This window comes from Bos grunniens, chromosome 2 (assembly GCF_055505025.1).
Source record: "Bos grunniens cultivar Pamir isolate PY7600 chromosome 2, Bosgru_T2T1.0, whole genome shotgun sequence".
Taxonomy (NCBI): Eukaryota; Metazoa; Chordata; class Mammalia; order Artiodactyla; family Bovidae; genus Bos; species Bos grunniens.
Window position 1 is genome coordinate 15,569,281 of NC_141166.1, and position 22,408 is coordinate 15,591,688.

The following is a 22,408-nucleotide window of genomic DNA, read 5'->3' on the forward strand; positions in this document are numbered from 1 at the left end:
AGGAGGGGGCTCAACAACCCTTAAAACACTCCAGTTCCTCAGGAGGAGGGGCCTTGGATGGTCCCTTGAGGCCAGCCCCCAAGCTGCCCAGTCCAGCCTTCACCCCTGCCTGAGTAGGGGAGCCTGGAGACAGGGGCCGGGTGGTGACTGGAAACTGCAGCTGGAGCCTCCTCCAATAGTCCAGGCCAGGGGGAACCCCAGAGTCCTGGCTGGCCCCGGATGTGTGCGTCCGGCTGCTGCCCTCAGCCCCCAGGAGGAAGGAGATGGGGGCTGGCGGAAGCCAAGTGTTGCAAAAACAAGGCTGTGTGTCCTGGACAGCTCAGCACGGCCCTCCCTTGTTCCCTCCCTCCTACGAGTAAGGTCTCCTGGGAGGCCTGAGGCTGTGAGGTGTGGAGACACCCCAGGGCCTGAGAAATCAGGAACTCCCACAGATCTGACGACAGGGCTGAGATGACTTCTACCTGCAGCGCTCACTCCTGTAGCCTCCACCCCCAGCCCTACTCAGAGACTACAGAATGCTCTTGGCTTCATTAACGCCCTGTTTTTCAGAGTGGACAGATTCAGAAAGGGAAAATGACATGTCCAAGGGTACACAGCAGATACCAGTAACTGAGGGTAAGACAGAGTTTGGAGAGACCTGTAAAAAGGGGCTGTGGGCTATAAGGAAAGTCCTGGAAGCAGTCTCTCTTGAGATCTGGGGCTGCCTGGTCAGAGTGGGAGGCAAGAAAAGCCAGCTCTTGGGTCGGGAAGGCGCACCATGCCCTACGGCAACTCACTGACAGGACAGTGACTTCTCCACCCCTGCCAGTAAGGGATGGACATCGTGACCCGCATTTCTGTCTTGACCACAATAGGGGACCCACAATGCTGCCAGGCGCTGCCAGCTCCGGCTGGCAGAGCTCAGATGAAGGCTGTGTGAGTCCTGGAGGGGTTGGAGTCAGAGGTTAAGATCCCGAGGCCCCCGGTTTCCAGGCTCTGCTCTGGTGGGGATGAGTGGTGCATAGTCAGGATGATCCCGGGAGGAGAGGGGAGCCATCAGGGGCTAAAGGATCCTGAGTCCCCAGAGCTCCAGAAGGAGGCTGGTCCACAAGGGAGCCCTGCATCCCCCACCAGACATGAAAGGAGGCTGAGGAGGGGGACCTGAGAGCTGAATCTCTCAGCAAATCCAGGTCCCAGCTGAATTCAGCTTCTGGAAGGGGGAAGAGGCTTGGGATGCTGCGGGGGTGAGTGGGGGTGGTACGGCAGCCCCCACAGCCCCCTCCATCCACACTGCAGCTCCTTTCTCCCCAGCTGCTGCCAGCCCAGACAATGCGCCCATTGTTCTGTATCTCCAGGGGCCTGTGTGCAACTGTGTGTGTCTGTTTCTCTCTGTGTGTGACTGTGTATTGCTCTGTATCTGTCTGTGTGTGAGAGACTTTGTGACTCTGGGTATATGTGTGCGTGTGACCAGGTGTGTACTTTTGCAGTTGTGTGAGTCCGCATCTTTGTTTGGCAGTGTGTATTAAGGGTGAGAGAGAGAGGCTTGGTGACTCTTGATGACTTTCTGAGACTTTCTGGGTGTGTGTGCCCGTCTGTCCTTGAGGTTGGGTTGGTGACTGGCTGTGACTGCGTGTGTGACTATGAGTGTATGTGCATGAGAGAGTGACTACTTTGTGTTCGTGTGAGTGGCTGTGTGTGCCTCCATGGGTCAGCTCGAGGTGATCAGGGCCTTTGAGATGAGAGCTTTTGCCAGGACAGAGTGGCAGGGGCAGGAGGAGTGGGCACTCTGAGATGGGCAGGGGAAGGGAAGCTGAGAGACTAGACTTTTCCCACATCTTCCATCTGTCCCAGTTCTCCCATAAAGGCTCAGACCCTGGTCCTGGCCTGAGATGCTCCTAGTCCCCATGGACAGAAGGGAGTGGGACCCCAGGAGAGCCCTGAAGGTTGTGGGGGGGAGGACAAAAGAGAACACCACCTCATAAAGACAGCTCTGGGGGCATGGGAGGGTCCTGTGGTGGAGATCAGATTAGACACTAGGTGAGATGTGAGTGGGCAGGATCTTATCAGGAATGGAGGACAGGCCTTCCAAGGGGAGGGACCAGCATATGCCAAGGCCTGGAGAGGGGAAGAGATACCAGAGGACAGCTAGGTCCCAGTGGAGACCTCAGGAATGGTGACTTGGAGCAGCCCATTTCCCAGCCCCAGGGTCCCCATCTCCTTCCAGGGAGGATCACCTGGACCCAGAGACTTTATAGTTCTAGCCCCAGCTCTGCCTTCCGCTTTAACTGTCAGCCAGTCCTCTCTCCTCTCGGGCCTCAGTTTACTCATCTGTACAGTGACAGCTTGGCCTCTGTGATTCAAGTGCACAGAGACTGGAGTTCCTCCTTCTGCTCCTACGTGGCAGAGTGTCAGCTGTGAGTCACATCGGGCCCCTGCCCGCAGGGGTTTCCCAATGGGGAGGCTGGCAACGCCTTAAGAGGAGAAGAAAGAGCCAGAGCAGGGTCAGATGAGAGACCTGTGGGTTGCATGGAAGAGGGCCCTCTGGGAGGGCCAGGGGATGGAGGAAAAGCTTCCAGTAGCACAAGGGAACAGCAGATGGTCTGTGTGGAGTGGGGATGAAGGCAGAAGCCTGTTCTAGAGCAAAGTTAAAGAGACAGGGTTCTAGGATCTGGGGACTGGCTGGTACAGGGATGGGGTGGAGACATGGGAGTGAAGATTTCTGAGTTTTCTGTTTGGGGTCCATGATCTCATCACTTAGATAGGGAATCAGAGGAAAACTAAAGCTGGAAGGGGGTTGTGGAATTTAACCTTGTTGAGTCTGAGGTGTCCAGAGAAAATTTGGGGGGCCATTCAGGAGGTAGCCTGTATGCTTCAGCACATAGGCATGTGATCATGTTTCCTAAGCCAAAGACCAAGCCTCAAAGGCCAGGGTCTGGCTAGTGACCTTAAAGGGATAACAGACAGAAAGTTTTAAGTCAGAACTGACCCCAGGAAATCTGGATCTCTGGTTGCTGCTAGTAAGAGGGTGACTGGAGCCAAGCAGTGCATGAGGTCACCCAGGAAGTCCTGGGGCAGTGGGAGCTCTGCCATTAGCCAGGCCAGCAGCAGGAGAGGGCCTCAGGGAGGGAGTCAATGGGAGGGGGAGGAGAAACCCTAGAGCACAGAATCATGGGGATCCTTGACCACTCGGGAGAGTTTTGAAAAGGGAGGAATGACCAACAGTAATAATCATAGCTGCTACCAAGACATGCCTGCTATACCACATTACTGCATGATCCACTGTTCCCCTCTATAGAGGACTCTGAAGCCCAGCCAGGTGGAGTGTTCATTAAGCAGAAGAGGAGGAGGTCAGGTCTAAGAGAAAGTGGTTTCCAGGAGCTCTGAGGAGCGGCCTCCACAAAGGGTCTCGCTGCTTCTGGTTTGGGAGGAGCCATTAGGGATGTCAGCAGGGACAGCATGGCAGCTGCAGGACCGGGATCCCTGGAACTGGACTCCCCAGCACCCTGGGTATGCTGGATTCTGGCTGGGTTGTTAGCAGGCCAGTCCTGGGCCTGGAACCTGAGTCTGGATACTGGGCACCTCAGGGACTCTTCCCTGGGACCCACCATCCAACCAGTCACCACATCACAGAAACAAGACATCTGGAAAGTTCCCTTTCAGGATTTTAGGCCACTCAGCCCTTTTATTTCTCCCTTTCACTCCCTCTTCCCCTGGGGGGTGTGTGTGTGTGTGTGTGTGTGTGTGCGCGTGTGTGTGTTGGCAGTGGTTGTGCAAACTGGACAGGATCCAGCCACTATCTAATAGAGCTGTCTCTCTGGGGCTCAATTTCTCCAATAGCTAAGAGGTGTGTAATCCCAGCTCACCTGCCTATCTCCCCCAGGCTCAATGAGGTCACCAGAAAATCAACCCAGTTCTGGGCTGCCCATAGCCTCTCCCTTGCCCCCGCCCCTCCCCTTTTCCCAACTTTCAGTTTCTTTTCAGATCCTCAACACCTTTAGGGGGAAGAGGCGGCCAAACCAGTGGAATGTGGATTGCTAACAAGTTTCCAGCCAAAATCCCCCATTTAGGGGAAGTCCTTTTAAAAGGGAAACTGAAACTCTCTCCTAGTCCAGTGCCAAGTCCCACCCCTTCCTCTCCACACTGCTCAGATCTTGCCCCATCACCTCTTCCATTCAGCCTCCTCCCCCAAATGATTTGGATCCAAGTTCCAACCACCTTCCAGCTTTGTGACTCTGGACAAGTCCCTTCCCCTTACTGAGCCTCAAAATGCCCACTCCATACAGCAAGGACATCCGGCACCACTTGGGGTTGTGGCAAGGGTTCAGTCTCTGACTAGACAAACCTTCAAAGTCAACGATGTGGTGTTGGAGAAGACTCTTGAGAGTCCCTTGGACTGCAAGGAGATCCAACCAGTCCCTCCTAAAGGAAATCAGTCCTGAATATTCATTGGAAGGACTGATGCTGAAGCTGAAACTCCAGTACTTTGGCCGCCTGATGCAAAGAACTAACTCATTGGAAAAGACCCTAATGCTGAGAAAGGTTGAAGGTGGGAGGAGAAGGGGATGACAGAGGATGAGATGGTTGGATGGCATCACCGACTTGCTGGACATGAATTTGAGTAAGTTCTGGGAGTTGGTGATGGACAGGGAAGCCTGGCATGCTGCAGTCCATGGGGTCTCAAAGAGTTGGACACAACTGAGCAACTGAACTGAACTGAACTGAAGGGTTCAGTAGGTATTGTTGTGTTGAGGCAATGTTAGTGGTAAAGAACTGGCTCCATCATGTCTCAGCTATGTGTCTTTAGGCCTGCTCTGAGCCTCAGTCTCCATATCTGTAAAATAGGAATGATGATTATACCCATTTCTCAGGGTTATTGTGAGATGAACGACCTAATATCATGACATAAAGCCCTAAGAACTAAGCACCTGAGGTGCCCAGCATGTGGGAAAAGTTGACAATGTTCCTAAGTGTGATTACGTGAAATCCTGGGCCAGGGCCATTCTCTTCCCTTCCTACCCTAGAGAGAGGAGGTGGGTATCTAGGACTGCCCTGGGATAACCTTGTATTCCCTCCATCAACTTTCTTCCTGGGCAGGTGGTGGAGGGACTGTTCAAAGGATGCTGAAGTGTTCAGAGGGAAATTTACTGGGCTCAATCAGTTCCTTAAATGGTAAAGGAATCTGCCTCTCCCCAGAACCCTGAGGATTCTCTTCCTTTTCTCTCACACTCCAGAAGTATCCCCCAGGGACCTTCTTTTAGTGATTTTTCCCAGAAAAGACATACTCTGGACACCCCTTGACGTGCACATCATCTGTCTCCTCGCAGCTCCTCCTCACATTCTCCTTCCCTCCCATCTGTCTGCATAGGGGGGTCTGGCATCTCTGGGGACCAGCCTGCAATGCTCCAGATTGTGCCTCAGAGATGGGACTCCCAGCTTCACTTCCCTTCTCTTTCTTCTTGGCCTATTGATCTTCAACTCTCTTGGCTTTTTAGGTCCTCAGGGCTGATCTTCTCCTACCTCAGGGCCTTTGAACAGTCTGTTCCCTCCACCTAGAATGCCTCTTTCCACTTCTCTACTTGCTGAATTTCTGCTCTTCTCTTTCTCTCTCTCTTTTTCTTGCCATGTGGCATATGGGATCTTAGTTCCCTGACCAGGGATAGAACCCATGCCTCCTGCAGTGGAAGCATGGGCTCTTATTACCCACTGGATCACCAGGGAAGTCCCTCTGCTTTCTCTTAAACCACTCCCAAGGACTTTCCAGATTCCCCAGGAGGAAGAGATGGCTCTCCCACCACACATTCCACACTCCTGGGCTGAGAGTTCCCACTACTCAGCTGCCCAAACCAGGAACCTGGTGCTGCATAACCAGGCCACCGCCATCAGCTCATCCTCCTCCATCTCCATCTCCACGATTGGCCCTTCTCACCTGGACCTGGGCCATTTCATGAGCCTTCTCACTTGTCTCTCTGCACAAGTCCAGCCCCTCCATTCATTCTCCTCTACCTGAGAATTACTTTCCAGTAGGGGGTGCTCAATGAATAATCTGTTGACAGATGGAGTAAATGAGTGAAGGAATGAATGAAAGAAATGTAGAATCAAACACATCCCGCTTGGCTTCAAACCTTTCTGTGGCTCCCTACTGCCCTCAGAGGAAAGTCTGTGCCTTACATTTGAGATCCTCACTGATTCCCCATAGCACACTCTGGGCTTTCCCCCAAGACCTAGCCTGCTCGCCTTCCTCTATTCACCTGGAATTGTCTTTCTTCTCTGCTATGTAAGAAGGGATGTTGAAATAATCCATGATGGGAAGAGATGGTAGGAACCTGCACTAAAGAGAGAGGGGAGAGTGAGCCAACACCAACACTTCCTGGGTTAGACTAGACTCTGTCCTCAGGGCTGGGGACTACGAGCAGGGCCTTGGAGCTTCAGTTTGAGATGCCTATTAGCGTCCCCGTGGAGACATCAGGCTGGCAGTTAATAGATCTATGAGCCTGGACTCCAAAGGAGAGCTTTGGAGGCCTCCCAGATTTGAAGCCACAGGACTGGACGAGATCCACTGAGAGAAGTGGCTCAAGAAGACACCGCCAGGGCCTCTCCAGCATTGAGACTCTGGAGGGGGAGCCAGCAGGTGGATTCAGCTCATGGGCAGAGAAGTGAAGAGAACCAGGAGCAGGGTATCCTGAAGACTGAGGGAGGAAATGGCTTCTAGAAGGAGTGTGTGATCTGCCAGGTCAGATGCTGCTGAAGATGGAGGAAGACAGAGGAGGAGAGATATAGAGGGGTTTAGGGGGCAGAAGTAACAAGTCTTAACAAAAGACAGGATGATGGGAGTCAGGAGGGAGGGCCAAGGATGGTGCCTGCGGGTCTGGCTTGGGAAATGGGGGGAAGGAGGTGCCAAGTTGCACACAGGAGGTCGAGAGGAGGAGCAGTGGGGCACCACAGAAATGGAGAGGTCAGCTTTGGACAGGTTAAGTCGAGGTGCCTTTGGAATGTTGTTAGGATCTAGGCATCTGGAATGAAATCTGTGTTGGAGAGAAGATCCCTGTATGTGTGTGTCTATCTGTCTCTGTCTCTCTTCTCTGTCCTTCTCTATGTGTATCTATAGGAGAATCTGTATGCTGACCATTATGAAATCTCTATCTTCAGCCCAGATCTCTCCAGAACTCTGGCTCCCTTGGAGACCACCCTGGATGTGCCACAGGGACCTACAAGACACAGAACAACAGGCTCAGGACACAGATCAAAAAAGGACAGAGTTGGAGGCAAGATAAAGCAGGGAACGGTTGGTCAGACTGGTCCAGACAACAGTGAAGGTGGCCTGAACTAGCAAGGGCAGAGGGCAGAGGTGGAGATAAAGTGCAGAGACATTCAGGGAGTGGAGAGCACCAGAGATGGGGGCGAGGTTCCGTTGGAGGGAGGGGGGCTAGAGGAGGAAGGGAGCCGACTCTGGGTATGGGAAGTGGGGGCTGCTGTCCTGCAGTTACCTGTTAATATGACTGAGACATCCCCCCAAAAGGACAGGGGATGGGTCACAAGTGAGTCTTATGAAGGGGGAGTGGGATGCTGTTGACCACAGAGCAGTTGAGTCAGGGTACCTGCCCAAAGATGGCTCAAACCATCAGTCCCCTCTGCCAGATCCCTGCAGGGAGGCTTGAGCTGATCCACTCCCAGCCTCAGTCCCAGGTAGGACCTGCAAGAGAGTGCAAAGGGGACAGGGACAGTTGCCTAGGGCTTTGGACCTATCTGAGGGCCGGAGACCACTCATTGCCCACCAGAGTGGACTCTGAGACCCTGGGAGGGCTGTAGGCCTAGAGATGCCACGAGGGGATCATGTTCCTCCTTTGCTTTAAACCTTTCCATGGCTCTCTACTTCCTCCCAGAGCATGTCCAACCCCTCATCCTGGCTTTCAAGGTCCTAGAAGCTCCAGGCCCAGCTAGCTCCACCTTAGACAGAGAGCCCTGGCTGCCAATCTCATGGTTCCCTCAGCGGGATGACAGCTTCAACAACACCACTGCAGCCTGCAAATCACCAAACCTTTCTCCGTGCTGCCAGTTCTGCTTGGATTGCTACTTCCTGTGTAGCACCCAGGGCCTGCCTATCTGTGGAGACTCAACTCAAGGAACTCCTCCAAGGCTTTCCTGGGGGTCTTCCCTGGAAGCCCAGTGGTTAAGACTCCGAGCTTCCACTGAAGGGGGCATGGGTTTGACCCCTGATCTCTAGTCAGGGAATTAAGATCCCACATGGCATGTAGTACGGTTAAAAAAAGAGGGTGGTGGGGGGTTTCCTGACCTCACAGAGGAATCACTATGCCCCAAACAAACTAATGTCACCCTCCTGTGGCACCTTACTGAGCTAGTGTATGCCTCTGCCTTTTTCTATGACCTGCGAGAGTCTGGGGAGCTAGAACACATTGGGTTCACCCAGCGTACCCCATGGGGGTCATGGGTGCAGTGGGACATTCAAGGGTGGCTGCAAAGTTCCTCCCAGCTCTGTGGGTTCAGTCTAACTCAGTGTGTGTGGCTGGGGAGGACACAGATCATTACCCCCCAAAGTAGGGAGAGCCAGAGAGCTCTTTATTTGGTCAGTGAAGGGCGGGAACACAGAGATCCAGGAGAGGGCAAAGGGACAATCTTCACCCACAGAAAGGGGACAGAGGACTGTGCAGTGCTCCTGGGCCATCTTCCTGCTCATCCTGGCTTGGCACAAGTTAGCCTCGGGACCATCATGTGATGAACCTGAAGCTGTCTCCCCAAATTCCTGGAAAACAGACATCAGTGACACTCCTCTGGGACCTGGGGCACAGGGTGTGCAGCTGAGCACACCAGACTGTCCTGGCTCCTGTGCAGCTCTACTGTGAACTTGTGGGTGTCCTTGGACAAGTCACTTAATGGCTCTGAGCCTCAGTCTCCTTATATGTGGATAATGGGAACATCAATGGTACCTACCTCAAGGGTTGTGATGAAGCATGAAAAGTTTTAGCATAATAACTGGCCGAAAGTAAATGTGGAATAAATATTAAGTGTTATGATTATAACTATTTTATCAAGAGACCTGGGTTGTGGTCTCAGTTCTGCCCTGTTTTCCTCTCTGGACCTGCCTGAGTTTCCATCTATAAAATGGAATGTTGAAGGATTAAAAGAAATAATGGATGTGGCAGAGGCTCCTAAGATCCGTGATCGTCTTTGCCCCTCTGAGGTTCCCCTCCCTGTGGTTGCAGAGGGGTTGCCACCTTCACTCTGTCAGGTTTTTACTGGGCTCTCTGTCCAGGCAGGATCTGCTGCCACAGGGCCAGCCCATCTCCTCCCCTCTGTCCATGGGGCAGAATGAGAGGAAAGGGCTGTGGTTGCCGCAGCAGGGACTGTGGTTAGACAGAACGAAGGACTTCCTTCCGGACTGCAGGATGCTATCCTGGGAAGGAGCCAGAGATCGTGGGACTGAGGCTGCTGAGGGGAGGGGTTGCTTCCAGGGGAATGTCCAGACCAGGCAGGTTAGGCCAGAGTGGGCCAGTGGAGTGAATCAACTCAGCAGTGACCTCACTTCCAGAGACCTTGGAGGGCCCTATTGAAACCCATCTCATCCCCACTCCCCTATCCCAACCCACCACCCCCGGCTCCCAACATCAGAGAGACAACAGAAAAGAACAGAGACATAGCCAAAGGGGTATTACAAGATAGATAGCTAAAGGCAAAGGGCCACCCAAGAGACAAACATGCAGGCTGTTCCCTCCAGCCAGAACATTCTTCCCGGAGTCTGAAGTGGCTGCTCTCTCACCCTTCAAGCCTTGATCTACAGTTACCTCCTCAGATAGGACCTCCTGGCCAACCCATCCATTAATGCACCCTTTAGTGAGCCCCTGTTATGAGTCAGGCATTGTTCTGGATCTGTGAACAAGACACAGGTTGTGCCCTCTCCATACAACACAGCACTTGGCCCACTTCATCCTTCTCAAACACAGCACGGTGTTTATCTCTGACTTCTCTTTATTGTTGTTTCCCCATCAGAATGTAAGCTCCATGAGGGAGCCTCAACTATTCTTTTCACCAATTTGAACTCAGTGATTCAGAATATAAATCTGACACAACCCTCTAAAATAGGCCCTGATAAATACTTGCTGAATAAATGAATGGACACAGAGACAAGGGACAGAGACACAGAGAAACAGAACCATGTGCAGAAGTGATGCAACATTCAGAGATGCCCCCAAATGTGAAGCACACACAGGCACACGGGGGAGTGTCCTTCAAGCAGACCAATTCACTTAGGTCATTCAGCTTGGTCACCAAGCCTGGGGCTGGGGTCACTCTTGTCCTGAAACTGACCCAGTTGGTGGCCAAGGGCATGATCTATTCTGGTTTCCACACTCCCTGCGCTGGGCTCAAGTTGGCATTGTGTTTGAAGAGCCCTCTTTGAAACTCTATTCTACCCCTTTAGTTGTCTTTTGATGAACAGAACTTTTAATAGAGACGAATCTGTCAATCTCCTTTAAAAATATCTGTGGTGGTTTGAAAAGGGCAGGGATGAATAACCCCGCAGAAACCCCACGCCCAGCCCGCGGGGCCTTTCTCACTGCGGTTCATTCCCTCTGGGTCCTCGAGTCTGGAAGGCAAGGCGGACTGACCTCGTGTCCGGGCATCACCCTTCCCCACCCCTACCTCCGCCAGGCCCCGCCTATAGGCCCGCCCCTCCGAGGTCGCGCCCTCTTTGGGCCCCGCCCTTCACCGGCTCTCGGGGATGCCGGGGAGCTAGATCTCCCTTCTTCCTGCCCAGGTATTCGTAGTTAATATTCTGCCACCTGTGCTTCCACCTAGGGAGGAAAAACTGGGCCGCCAGGACGGGGCCAAATCCCACTCGCTCTGGGATTACGCCCACTGCCTTCCGTGGACAGTTGCTTCAGGCCCCGCCCTTAACCACCCAGTTCCGCTCCCTCCTCTCTCTCCCAGGCACAGTCAAGCCAGCCTATCCAACCCCTGACGGACCCTCGGGTCTGAGGATCCGCCCCTTCCACAGACCCCGCCCCCGCCGTAGGCTCCGCCCCTCCATCCGAGGCCCTCCGCCCCGCCCTCCGGGGGCCTCCGCCTCCGCCCCGCCCCGCCCCGCGCGCTCACAGGAGGCGCGGGCCCGCTCCGTAGCAGCTGGGCCAGTGCACCTGGGCCCCGTCCGCCACCCCAGTGGCCCCCGGCAGCAGTAGCAGGTTGTGCGCGGGCCAGCGCCAGGAGGTGCCCGGTGGGCGGCTGCCCTGCGGGCTCATCCAGTAGTCGCCCAGGCTTCGGCGGGTCGCGGGCGCCAGCAAGACCGGGCTCCGGCAGCCCTAGAAACATAACTCCTAGTCCAGGCAGTAAGGGGGCGTGGCCTTGGGGCGCCCGTAGGGGAGACAGGGCAGCGGTCACCCCAGGAGGCGCGGCACGCTGGGAGGAGGCGGCCGCCTCGGATCAGACGCGTCGGGGCGAGGGTCGGGATCACTCCTGGCCCATGCTGGGGAGAAGGGAGATTGGAGGCCCCTCTCAGGATCTTCCCAAGGACCTGCGCTTCTCCTCCCCCCAAGCTGCCAGACCCGGGGCCTTTATCTCGCCGGCACCCTCCTCTGGACCCCTTCACCAGGACAGAAGAAAATTCACCACCAAGTGGGCAGTCTCGGTGAATAGCATAGTGTCCAGGCCGCCTGGTCCTCTTCGGCCTCTTTTAATACCTGCTGGGACGTGGAGGGGGAGGCCTGAAAGCCCATATTCCCCTCGGGCCCCGCTGTTTTTAGCAGGAGGCCTCAGCTGCCAGAGAGGAGTGGGGCGGCACCAGGCCCTCTGGCGGGGTCTAGTCGGTGGTCTTTCTTCACCAGCCGCTTCAAGGGGCGGGGGTTGGTCACCACTGCCGGGGGATTCCCTGAGACGCTAGTCCCACAGGGTCAGGGACAGAAAGACAAGGACAGAGGCAGCAAGAGGGGCCCAGGAAAGGTCAGCTGCTGTTTGGATCAACCCTTCCTTTTATTTCAACCAGGGGCCTCCATCTTCTGCTTACACACCCCTGATGGTGTGCTCAGGAAGACGCCACACCTCAAAAGGCCTCACTGTTTCCAGGCTTCAGAGCTCCCCACCTCTGTCTCCCTGGCCCTTACAGGAGCCTTTCCCTTGCTCCAGGAAACTAAATCAGAGGCAGAAAACTCCTCAGCCAACTCTAGTTCAGAATTCTTATCTGGAAGCCAGGGATGAGTCTGTGGGTCTTCACTAAACTGTCTGCCAAGTTCAAATACACATATATTTCTGGAAGGAATCTAGAAATCTAGAAAGGGTCCCTGACACCTGTCCCACCCTCCTGTCCCCTCAAAAAGTTAAAAACCCTAACCTAAGTTTTTTTGCAGAAAGGGAAACAGATTCAGAAAGGGACAGTGAAAAGCCAGTTTGCTCTGCCTGCCCCTACAAAGGGTGAGACAACTTCCCTGTGCCCTTGTCCTGCTCAGGGCATGGGGTTCAGGGCTCATAGCCCAGGCTGGGCCCTGCTCCCCCACCCCCTGGGGAACATGTTGGCCCTGTGCCCTTTCCTACACTGCCAGTTTGGGCTGTTTCCCCCAGTGACTCACACTGGCTGCTGGGAAGAGTGGGCAGCTATTCGGAGTCCCCGGAATCCTGTACAGGCTTGTCACCACCCTCCCCCCAGTTGTGTGGCCATATTTGGGGATTTCACCTTCTCTTTTCTCTCCTTGGGGAATTTCCCTCCTTTCATCCCTTCCTCCTTTCCCTGTCTCCAACCTCTGACTCCCTGATGGCTCTTTCCCAGCAGCAAACAAACAGGCTCTAGTCTTTCCTATCTTTGAAAAAGAAGAAAGCCTTCCTTCGACCCTGGGTCCTTCTCCAGCTCCCTTTCACAGCCAAGATTCTTGCAAGAGTTGTGTGCACATGTTGTTTCTACTTCCCCACCCTGCCCCTGCAATCTGGCTCCCTCCCTCACCATTCCACGGGAACAGCTCCTCAAGGTCACCACTGACCTCCTTGTTGCTAAATCCCAGGGATGCTCATGAGTCATTATCTGACTTGACCCTTTAGCAGTGACCGACTTTGACACAAACACTCTTTCCTATTTGAAATATTTTTGGGCCTTTGTTTTTCTGAACACTGCAGTCTTGACTTATTTACTATCTTACAGGTTGCCGCCATGTGGCAAATTTCTCATCTGTTGCTCACTGCCTAACCATGGGTGTTCTTGGGCCTTGTAAGTATGTCCCAGGGATCTTGTCAGTTCCTGTGCCTTTAATGCCCACCTTTGTCAGAGACTCACTTCTCTCTCCCATACCCCTCTTCCCTTCCCCAAGACCTGTCTCCTGGCCCCCTTCTTCTGGATGTCGCACTTCACAGAAGACATGCCCCATACCTGTCCCTCCCATGTTCCCCAGCTTGGCTGTTTCCTCCGTTGCCTGAACTGGAAATCTGGGCTTGGTTCTAGATTCTTCCCTGTCTCTACATTTTCATAGTCAAGCAGTTACAAAATCCTGTCCTCTCCAGGATGTCTAAAATGCAGTTGCTTTTCTCCATCTCCTCTGCTCACACCTGGTCCAAGGCCCCATCGCCTTTTATCTGGGAGGTTGCAGCTTCCTGAATGATCTCTCTGCTGCTACTTGCCATCTCTTCCAGGGTCTGTTCTTACAGAGCAGCTACGGCCGTCTTTCCAAGACTTGAATGTTTCCCTCTTCACAGTGTCATCAGCACTATGTTCATCGTGGCACAGACCAGTCTCGGGGTTGGGGATATTTCCCACTGCCCTGTCCTTGTGTGGGTAACCGCATCTCATTTTAGTTTCAGGGTCAGTTCCTTAGGGAGGCCATTCCAGATCCCCCAACCGCCTCTGCTATTCCTTCACCTCACCGCTCTCGGCCTCTCCTCTGTGGACCCATCAAGCCATTGTTCAGTAGCCAGTCTAATGACAACCATTCTACCAACTCCTGAGCCCTTCCATTCTTGGCCCCAGGATGTCAGGATGAATATGACACAGCCTCCGCCCTTGGTGAGTCTGTAGTGTAATGGGGTAAATAGGCATTCAGCAAGGATCAGGGAAGAAGCGAGTACACAGTGGGAGGATCAGGGAAGAAGCGAGTACACAGTGGGACAAGCAGCTGCTCTGGGAAGGAACGGACAGGTAGTCAGAGGAACCTTCTTTGAGGACTGACAATTGGTGGAGATCTGAGGGGTAAAGTGAGTGAGGAGGCTATTCCAGGCAGAAGGAACAGCATGTTGAAAGGTGGAAAGAAGGTTTTGTGAACTCAGGGGTGTCCTCGTGGTTGGGCAAGTGATGTAAAGGAGCCATTGGTGAGATTTAAATAGGAGAATTACATGGCTGGGTTGTGGTCTTTATAGAATAATTCGGGGCTGGAGGAATCAAGCAGGGAAGGAAGTACAAGACCATATGACCAGTTAGAAGGAGACTTCCTTGCAGAGGCTGTGGGTTTGATCCCTGGTCAAGGAACCAAGATCCCACAGGCTGCAGAGCAACTGAGCCTCTGTGCCACAAGTAGTGAGCCCAAGTGCCACAACTAGAGAGTCTGTGCCACAAATAGTGAGCCCATGTGCCACAATGAAAGATCTCACATGACACAGTGAGGATCCCAGGGGCCACAATGAAGACCCAACTCAGTCAAATAAATCAATAAAAAGTATTAAAAAAAAAAAGAAAAAAATAGGTTGGGGGGCCGCTGGAGTAATCCAGATGAGTAGCAATTGGAGTCTGATTCAGGGCAATACAGTAGAATTAGAGAATCAACTGTGGGCACCTGGACTGGGGCCTGGGGAAATGAGAGGGAGTGAGAATGATTCCAGTGTCTTCACCCCAAGGGAGGGTGCGGAGAGGACCGTGGATCCCTGTGGGGTCCAACCCACTGATCTACCTGGTGTCAGATTGCCTGATGTCTCCCAATGGCCCTCATCCATGCTTTTTCCTAGAGGAGCAAGTGGAGTGTCAAGAGGTAGATGGCTGCTAAGAAGGCCTAGGAGAAGGAGGCAGATGGGCGGAGGAAAAGGAAGTTGGGTCAGGGTTCGGATGTGATGAGGTTTCAAGGAAAGTGGCATCTGGGGTTTCTTCAGAGTCGGGAAATTCCACTGTCTCTGGATTCACCTCCCCCATTCCTTCTTTAATTAATCAATTAATTTTTACTTTTGGTTGCTCTGGGTCTTTGTTGCTGCATGTGGGTTTTCTCTAGTTGCGGTACGTGGGCTTCTCATTGTGGTGGCTTGTCTTGTGGAGCACAGGCTTTAGGGTGTGTGGGCTTCAGTAGTTGTGTTCAGGCTTAGTTGCTCCATGGCATGTGGGATCGTCCCAGACCAGGGATTGAACCCGTGTCCTCTGCACTGGCAGGTGGATTCTTATCCACTGTCCCGCCAAGGAAATACCTGCCCTCCACTCCCCGCCGCCAGTTCTGAGGTGCTCAAACTCAGGGCCAGTCCTTAGGAATCCTGGAAGCCTTTTAGGGGCTGTGAATCTATATCTGAAAAGCCACAATGCCCTGACAGGTCCCCAGGATTCTAGAGAGTCACTAACATCAGTGTGCACTTCCCATAAACTGGCCTAATGCCCGTCACCTGCATGATCCCCTGCAGTCCTCACATTAACCCTTGAAGGCATGTAGCTTTCTATCCCCATTGTACATACTAGTCTTCCAGGGTTAAGGGACTTGCTCAAATTTAAACAGCTAAAACCATGCACAAAGAGGATTTGAACCAAGGTTTGACTGACATCAGAGTCTGTGCTTTTAACTCCTGTGCTATATTAAGCCTGTCGACCCCTTGGTTGATTGGCTCAGTAAAGGGAGGAGGCTTTGTGGGGGATTTGCTTGTGGTTGGGGTGGCTGCCCCCCTCTCATATCAAGCAATGAGAAAGGGTAGTGCTGACGTCAATTGTTGCCATGGCGATACAGCAACCCTTTCCCTGCCATCTCCATGGTAACCTGAGGGGGGGGTCCATCTGTACTTCGCCCCCTCCTTCTAAAAGAGGGTCCCTTAGGGAGGGGCTGGCTAATAAGGTGTTTGAGAGAGAAGTCGGGGAAAGCAGGGATTTGAGTATCCTTCTTTGACTGGGCCCCTCCCCATTCCTCAGGCATAAAATGAGGCTGGGATGTGGGGGTCCTGCTTTGGGGTCTGCATGCATGCTAAGTTACTTCAGTCATGTCTAACTCTTTGCAACCCCATGGAATGTAGCCCACCAGGATCCTCTGTCCATTGGGATTCTCCAGGCAAGAATACTGAAGTGTGTTGCCATTCCTTTCTTCAGGCGATCTTCCAGACCCAGGGATTGAACTCACGTCTCTTACGTCTCCTGCATTGGCAGATGGGTTCTTTACTACTAGCGACACCTGGGTAGCTTTGGGTCTGGGGACAGCTTTATCCTCTAGAGTGAGGAAGGCAGTTCTGCTTTTCCTACCTGGGGACTCCCCTGAAAATGCCCCCTGCTCCCAAGTTCCTTAGCTCCTGAGCAGGACTGATAGGAACCTGACAAAGGGAGGCAAGAGAGATTCCAGATACCCAGCCCTTGGGGACATGGCTAGCTGGCTCTCTGCTGCCCCTTGAAGCCAAAGGCAGTGTCCTCTTTTGCTCAGTGCTAGCTGTGCCTGAGATTCCTGCCTGGTGCATGACTTTACTGAAACCTTCCACCAGATGTTATTAGCCCTGTTTTACAGATTTGGAAAGAGACTCAGAGAGGCTAAGTAATTAGCCCAAGGTTGCACAGCTAGTAAATGACAATCAGGACTCAAATCTAGGACTAGAGTTTAGGCCAGTGGTTTTTCCTGGGGGAAAAAGGAAGAAGCAACAGAGAACATGATGGAAAAGGAAAAGAAAAATAGTTAAGTGACCCCGGTTGGAGCCTGGCACTCTACCTGTCACCTACAGAACAAGTTCAAACACAAGGTCTCCCTCATCCAGCTTCTCTTCTGTTAACTCATCCCTGGGTCCCTTGAATTCTGAGCTCTCCAAGGGGAAGGGACCTGTCACCACCTGGTGTGGCCCAGGTAGGTGTTAGTGAAAGTTGGTTGAACTGAATTCCTTAAACTTCCCTGCCTCCAGGCCTTTGCCCACGGTATTCCTTCCACCTGGAATGCCCTTTCCTCTTGCTCCTGGCCATTCTGGAGCTATCTAGCTCCAGAGTCTGGCCTATTGGCAAGGTGTTTGTCTGTATTTTTTGTTATCCCTCACTAACCAAACAAATGAAAGTGGCAGTAAGTTTTTGATTTCCCCTCTTCTTTTTTGGCCACGTCTCACAGCTTGTGAGATCTCAGTTCCCTGACCAGGGATTGAACCGGGGCCATGAGAATGAAATGCCGTTATCCTAACCACTAAGGAAACTCCCAGGCAGTAAGTTTTTTTTTTTTGAAGGAAAGGAGGGTTCCAGAAGCCTAGAGAAAGGAAATGAGGGAGATAAGAGAGAAAGGAAGAATGGGAAGAATTCTGCCTCTGTGGGCTGGGAAGGTCCATAGAGATCAGCTGAGGCTTTTATTTTTTTTAAGCCAGTGAGGAAATGGGTCCAGAAGGAAGGGACCTGCCTCCCATCAGGTCATTGCCAGGCCATGTGAATTTCATGAGAGTTAAGGGTCATGTTTGTCAGTTTCATGGCTGACCTCCCGCACAGGCCTGGCTAGTAGACCTGTATTGACTGAGACAGGCACAAAACCTGAAAGAGAACCCAGTGGCCTGACTCCTGGTCACACTTTCCAAGGCTCCTCATTGCCATGGAGCTGTATTGTTCCCTGGCCCCTATCAAACTCTCTATCCATTGTTTTTCAGGCTTCTTTTCCTCCCAGGGGTACTTGATCATTGCATAAGCAGTCTCTGCTCCTGCAATGCTTTTTTCTCCATCATTACCCGTTATTTTCTAGTCTAGCGATGCTGTCAATCACCTGACTGTGCTTGCACCTCAAGGATAGGTTTACCTGTGGCTCAGCCTGGTCAACTGTAGTCTTCCATCTCTCTGACAGTGGTAACTGGCCCAAAGAATATGCTTGTGATTTGGGCCAAACACGGGCCAATCACTGCCCTTCCCAGGAATAGATACATCATGTTGGGGGAAGCAGCTCTCCCCTCCTGGGATTTATTTTTAGGTGGTGGTGGGCTGTGTTGTGTGGTATTTGGGATCTTCATTCCCCACTCAGGTATTGAACTTGTGCCCCCTGCAGTGGAAGTGCAGAGCCCTAACCACTGGACTGCCAGGGAATGCTGACTTCCCAGGACTTCGAAGCTGAGGCAGCCATGTTCCCTGCCCAGAGGAGATAATCAGGGATGTATGTGCGTGCATGCCTGCTCAGTCGCTTCAGTTGTGTCCAACTCTTCGCAACCCTGTGGACTGTAGCCTGCCAGGCTCCTCTGTCCATGGGATTCTCCAGGCAAGTAGGTTGCCATGTCCTCCTCCAGGGGATCTTCCTGACCCAGGATCCAACCTGCATCTCCTGCATTGGCAGGCGGGTTCTTTACCACAAGCACCACCTGGGAAACCCCGCGTTGAGTCAAGTGTCCTTAAATCTCAGGGGACAGGAGACTGAGCCTGACCTTTGGGTTACGTTTTTTTTTTCTGATATTAAAATAATACAGGGTTCATTAAAGCAAAATTAGAAGGTGGGAAATACTCATTCAGCCTCCAGGCAGCCCTCCTGTCATGGGCTCCTCCTAGGGATGCATTTTGCTGCCTGAAGTCTGAGGCCACTGAGGAGTGCACTAGCATCACCAGCCACCTGGGGGGCCCCAGCCAAGGGCCCAAGTGGCTTAAGACTCAGTTCCCTCACCTGTAAAATAGGAATAAGAAATCAGTTTTTCAAACGACTTCTTCCCCAGTCTCTCTCTGACCCCACCAGTCCTTAGGAGAAACCAGGGGTCGAGATGGTGGGGCAGCCCCTAATCCCTCCAACAAAGCCAGAGAGACTCAGGGTCACAAAACAGAAGGCAGCAAAACCAAACTCCATCTTTGGAGAATTAAATGGGCCCGGGGTAGGTGGCCATTCTCTTTATTCTGAGTTGTCTGTCCATCTCCTCCAGTCTCAAGCTTTTCTGGGCCCCCAGAGTCCAGAACAGTAATGCTGATTTTCCTGGAGAGACAAAGGGGAGTGTCGGGGAGAAGGATGAGGGCAGCGCCCAAGCAGAAGCACGGCCCTGGAGGGCGTCGTGACCAGTGAAAAAAAAAGGGGAGGGTTTGGTGCCCAGCCAGAAGCAAGCCGACCCGGAGGGAAGGGCGGGCCCCTGGGGCTGGGCCCAAGGGAGGAAGCAGCAGAGGGAAAGGTGATATTGGATGGGGCGGAGCAGCCGGCGGGCCCGAGCCGACGGGATAAGAGAGACACGGCCAGCCGGAGTGGAAAGAACAGTTTATGCTGTGATTTATTAAAATGTGCATCATTCTTTTATTTTAAAATGTGCATCATTGTCTCGTGCTCGGCGCGCGCGCGACCTCAGCGTGGTGGCCCGCAGCGGGCCCCGTCCCCGCCCGGCTCCCGCGGAGCCGCCGTGCGCAGGCGCACTCAGGTGGCGCGGGCCCGGGGGCTCCCGCCCATGGCCAGGTAGACGTCGATGGGCATGTGCAGCAGCGTCAGGCAGTGGCAGCCGGGGCAGCGTCGAAGCGGCCTGCGGAAAGCGGGGTGCGACAGGGGGCGCTGAGGCGGCGGCCGGTCCCATCCTGTAGGGGGCGCATCAGTCCTAGAGGTTCGGCCGTGGGTGCGGGTTGGTCTGGGGACCGAAAACCGGCAGGGGAGGGGCCGCGGGCAGGGGCGCTGGCCTCACCTGACCGGGTTGTGCTCCGTAGCTACGGGCTCCGGGCTGTCCTGGGACTCGGGGGCGGCGGCAAGGCCAGGGGAGTCTCCGGCCTCAATGGGGAATCTCCGACCCTGCGGGGGCTCCTGGGCACTCATGTCCAGGCCCCGGGGCGCTCTGCGCGGGGAGTGGCGGTCAGGCCGCTCCCGGGCCGCCGGGCACCCCCTCCCCGCGCCCGCCCCCCGGGCCGTTGCTCACCTGCCGGAGGCCGAGGCCAGTCCCAGGCTGGAAGCAGCTGCCCGAGCCCTGGCCGCGGGAGGACGCTCCGGTCCAGGCGGAGCCGGGCAGGTGTCTGCGGCGCGTCCCGGCCCGGGCGTCGAGGGGGAGGGCTGCATTGTGACCCGGGCCGCGGCGCGCTGACCTCACAGAACCCGTTCCTCCACCCGGGAGAACCCCGCGCCGCCCGGGCACTTAGCGCGGCGGCGAGCCGGGAGCTGGAGGGCTCTGGCCATGGGTGGCGCAGACCCCCTGCTGCCCGATGGGGGCGTCCACGGAACAGAGCCTGGCATCCCGGGCCGAGCGCAGACATCGCAGCAACCCCTACAGGCGGGGCTACGACTCACTGCCTGGCGCGGGGGCGGGGCACGGAGGTGACTTAACCCGTGCTGGGTTTTGCGGTGGTAGTGGTGGTGTTGGTGAGGGCAGATAGGGGCATTGCCCATTTTGGCCCAGGGTCACACAGCATTTACATCACAATTGGGCCAGAGTTTTAAAATGTCTGACCCTCTCCCTTCCCATCACCCGCGGCTCCTGTGTCCAGACGGAGAATGTTGTAGCGCTGGGGGCGGCTGCGGATGAAGTCCTTGGGGGGAAAAGAAGCGGGCCGAGGGCGATGGTGGAGTAGCGCTGCCTCGCAGAGGCAGCATGAGCTGAGAGGGTGATAGGAAGGAAGGAGGTGCTAGACAGCATGGAGGACTTTCTGCTCTCCAATGGGTACCAGCTGGGCAAGACCATTGGGGAAGGGACCTACTCAAAAGTCAAAGAAGCAGTTTCCAAAAAACACCAAAGAAAAGTGGCAATTAAAATTATAGACAAGATGGGAGGGCCAGAAGGTGAGCTGGGGCCCCTTTGGAGGAAGGGAGGGCTGGCTGAGGTGGGTGGGTGCTTCCTCCAGTCAGAAGGAGCAATTCCCTCCTCCCCTTTAGTCTTAAAGAAAGCAAGAGAGGCTCTGGCTCTGGAGTCAGTCAGTGGGGAACAGAGAAAGTCCAGGAAAATCACACCTTCTCAAACTCCAAAATGAATGTGGCAGGCGGTGAAGGACCCTCAGAAGCAGAGTCAGAGCCTACTAGGCCTTTCTTATTCTAGGAGGTCAACTGATTGGCCAGGCCATGGCCAGGGGTAGCAGAGGGCAGGAGCTGGTGCAAGGGAGAGAGATGGGGAAAAGACAGGGCTCATGGAAAGAACTGTGGGTCAGGGGGCACAGGTGAGAGGGTCTAGCTTACCATGCTGTGGGCAAATCAGGCCTCATAACTGAGTTTAGTAGATTTGTTTAAAAGTTCCCAAAGCACTTTGCTATCCATGGTCTCACAGGCTGCTCACAACAGTCCCTGAGGCTGACGGACTAGTTCCCTTGAATAATATATTAACTACAAAGACAGAAGTGAACACTCTGCAGTGTCCAGGCGGCTGGACACTGAAGGCTGTTAAAGGGAACCAAGGCCCACAACCCAGACGTGGTGGGCAGACAGAAGTTGGAAGACAGGAGACAGAGGGAGGAGTTAGGCTCTTCTGGACTTGATTCTCCATCTCTTTTGTTTCCTTAGAGTTTATCCAGAGATTCCTGCCTCGGGAGCTCCAGATCGTCCGTACTCTGGACCACAAGAACATCATCCAAGTGTATGAGATGCTGGAGTCTGCCGACGGGAAAATCTACCTGGTGATGGAGCTGGCTGAAGGAGGGGATGTCTTTGACTGTGTGCTGAATGGGGGGCCACTGCCCGAGAGCCGGGCCAAGGCCCTCTTCCGTCAGATGGTCGAGGCCATCCGCTACTGCCATGGCTGTGGCGTGGCCCACCGGGACCTCAAGTGTGAGAACGCCTTGTTGCAGGGCTTCAACCTGAAGCTGACAGACTTTGGCTTTGCCAAGGTGTTGCCCAAATCGCGCCGGGAGCTGAGCCAGACCTTCTGCGGCAGCACTGCCTATGCCGCCCCCGAAGTGCTGCAGGGTATCCCGCACGACAGCAGGAAGGGTGACATCTGGAGCATGGGCGTGGTCCTGCACGTCATGCTCTGTGCCAGCCTGCCTTTTGACGACACAGACATCCCCAAGATGCTGTGGCAGCAGCAGAAGGGGGTGTCCTTCCCCACTCATCTGGGCATCTCGGCTGAATGCCAGGACTTGCTCAAGCGGCTCCTGGAACCAGACATGATTCTCCGGCCTTCAATTGAAGAAGTCAGTTGGCATCCATGGCTAGCAAGCACTTCGTAAAAGCAATGGCAAGTCCTCCCCAATAAAGTAGGGGGAGAAAGCAAACCCAAAAACCCGCTTCTAAAATGGTGATATATATATTTTACACTTTAAGTTTACTTATCCTAAACTTACCTACACCCTCCCCAGCCTTACTTCTCTTTCCCTTTAAAGATCTTCATGGAACCAGAGGGCCTCATTCAGACGTCCCTTTTATTATGGCTGACAAGTGATTTTCATACAGGTGTTTAACTAAAGTTACTT

General features: G+C 54.0%; 2 protein-coding genes across 9 annotated transcripts; one reads left to right on the top strand and one right to left on the bottom strand.

The window, feature by feature from the left end:
* The first annotated feature begins 11,392 nt into the window (after positions 1 to 11,392).
* Positions 11,393 to 22,218, top strand: TSSK3 (testis specific serine kinase 3). Of its 4 annotated transcripts, none has more exons than XM_086334316.1 (4): positions 11,393 to 11,614; positions 13,112 to 13,177; positions 13,759 to 13,966; positions 21,501 to 22,218. In XM_086334316.1, the coding sequence occupies exon 4, from the start codon at positions 21,581 to 21,583 to the stop codon at positions 22,163 to 22,165; it is 585 nt and encodes a 194-aa protein (XP_086190442.1). In that variant the 5' UTR covers positions 11,393 to 11,614; positions 13,112 to 13,177; positions 13,759 to 13,966; positions 21,501 to 21,580; the 3' UTR covers positions 22,166 to 22,218. The 4 variants fall into 4 exon arrangements, 3 of the variants coding, with proteins under 3 accessions (XP_086190442.1, XP_086190438.1, XP_086190453.1); XR_015139652.1 differs by lacking the exons at positions 11,393 to 11,614; positions 21,501 to 22,218 and adding exons at positions 12,329 to 12,393; positions 18,120 to 19,342; XM_086334312.1 differs by lacking the exon at positions 11,393 to 11,614 and adding an exon at positions 12,329 to 12,393.
* FAM229A (family with sequence similarity 229 member A) lies at positions 18,866 to 20,397 on the bottom strand. 5 transcript variants are annotated; one of them, XM_086334358.1, is made up of 3 exons: positions 19,936 to 20,279; positions 19,708 to 19,854; positions 18,866 to 19,022 (listed from the first exon to the last, which is right to left on the bottom strand). In XM_086334358.1, exons 1-3 carry the CDS (start codon positions 20,070 to 20,072, stop codon positions 18,866 to 18,868), a joined length of 441 nt encoding a protein of 146 aa, XP_086190484.1. In that variant the 5' UTR covers positions 20,073 to 20,279. The 5 variants fall into 5 exon arrangements, with proteins under 5 accessions (XP_086190484.1, XP_086190495.1, XP_086190472.1 ...); XM_086334369.1 differs by lacking the exon at positions 18,866 to 19,022 and adding an exon at positions 19,284 to 19,551 and having other exon boundaries at positions 19,936 to 20,359; XM_086334346.1 differs by lacking the exon at positions 18,866 to 19,022 and adding an exon at positions 19,284 to 19,603.
* Positions 22,219 to 22,408: the final 190 nt, after the last annotated feature.

What these genes read in the sequence shown, in the direction of transcription:
- FAM229A (XM_086334346.1), bottom strand. Translation starts at nt 20,072, where the DNA reads ATGCAGCCCTCCCCCTCGACGCCCGGGCCGGGACGCGCCGCAGACACC. An exon ending in CTGGCCTCGGCCTCCGGCAG is followed by an intron (nt 19,855 to 19,935) that starts GTGAGCAACGGC and finishes CTCCCCGCGCAG; the next exon opens with AGCGCCCCGGGGCCTGGACA. An exon ending in ACGGAGCACAACCCGGTCAG is followed by an intron (nt 19,604 to 19,707) that starts GTGAGGCCAGCG and finishes CGCCCCCTACAG; the next exon opens with GATGGGACCGGCCGCCGCCT.
- TSSK3 (XM_086334327.1), top strand. Translation starts at nt 20,645, where the DNA reads ATGGAGGACTTTCTGCTCTCCAATGGGTACCAGCTGGGCAAGACCATT. An exon ending in CAAGATGGGAGGGCCAGAAG is followed by an intron (nt 20,790 to 21,500) that starts GTGAGCTGGGGC and finishes TTGTTTCCTTAG; the next exon opens with AGTTTATCCAGAGATTCCTG.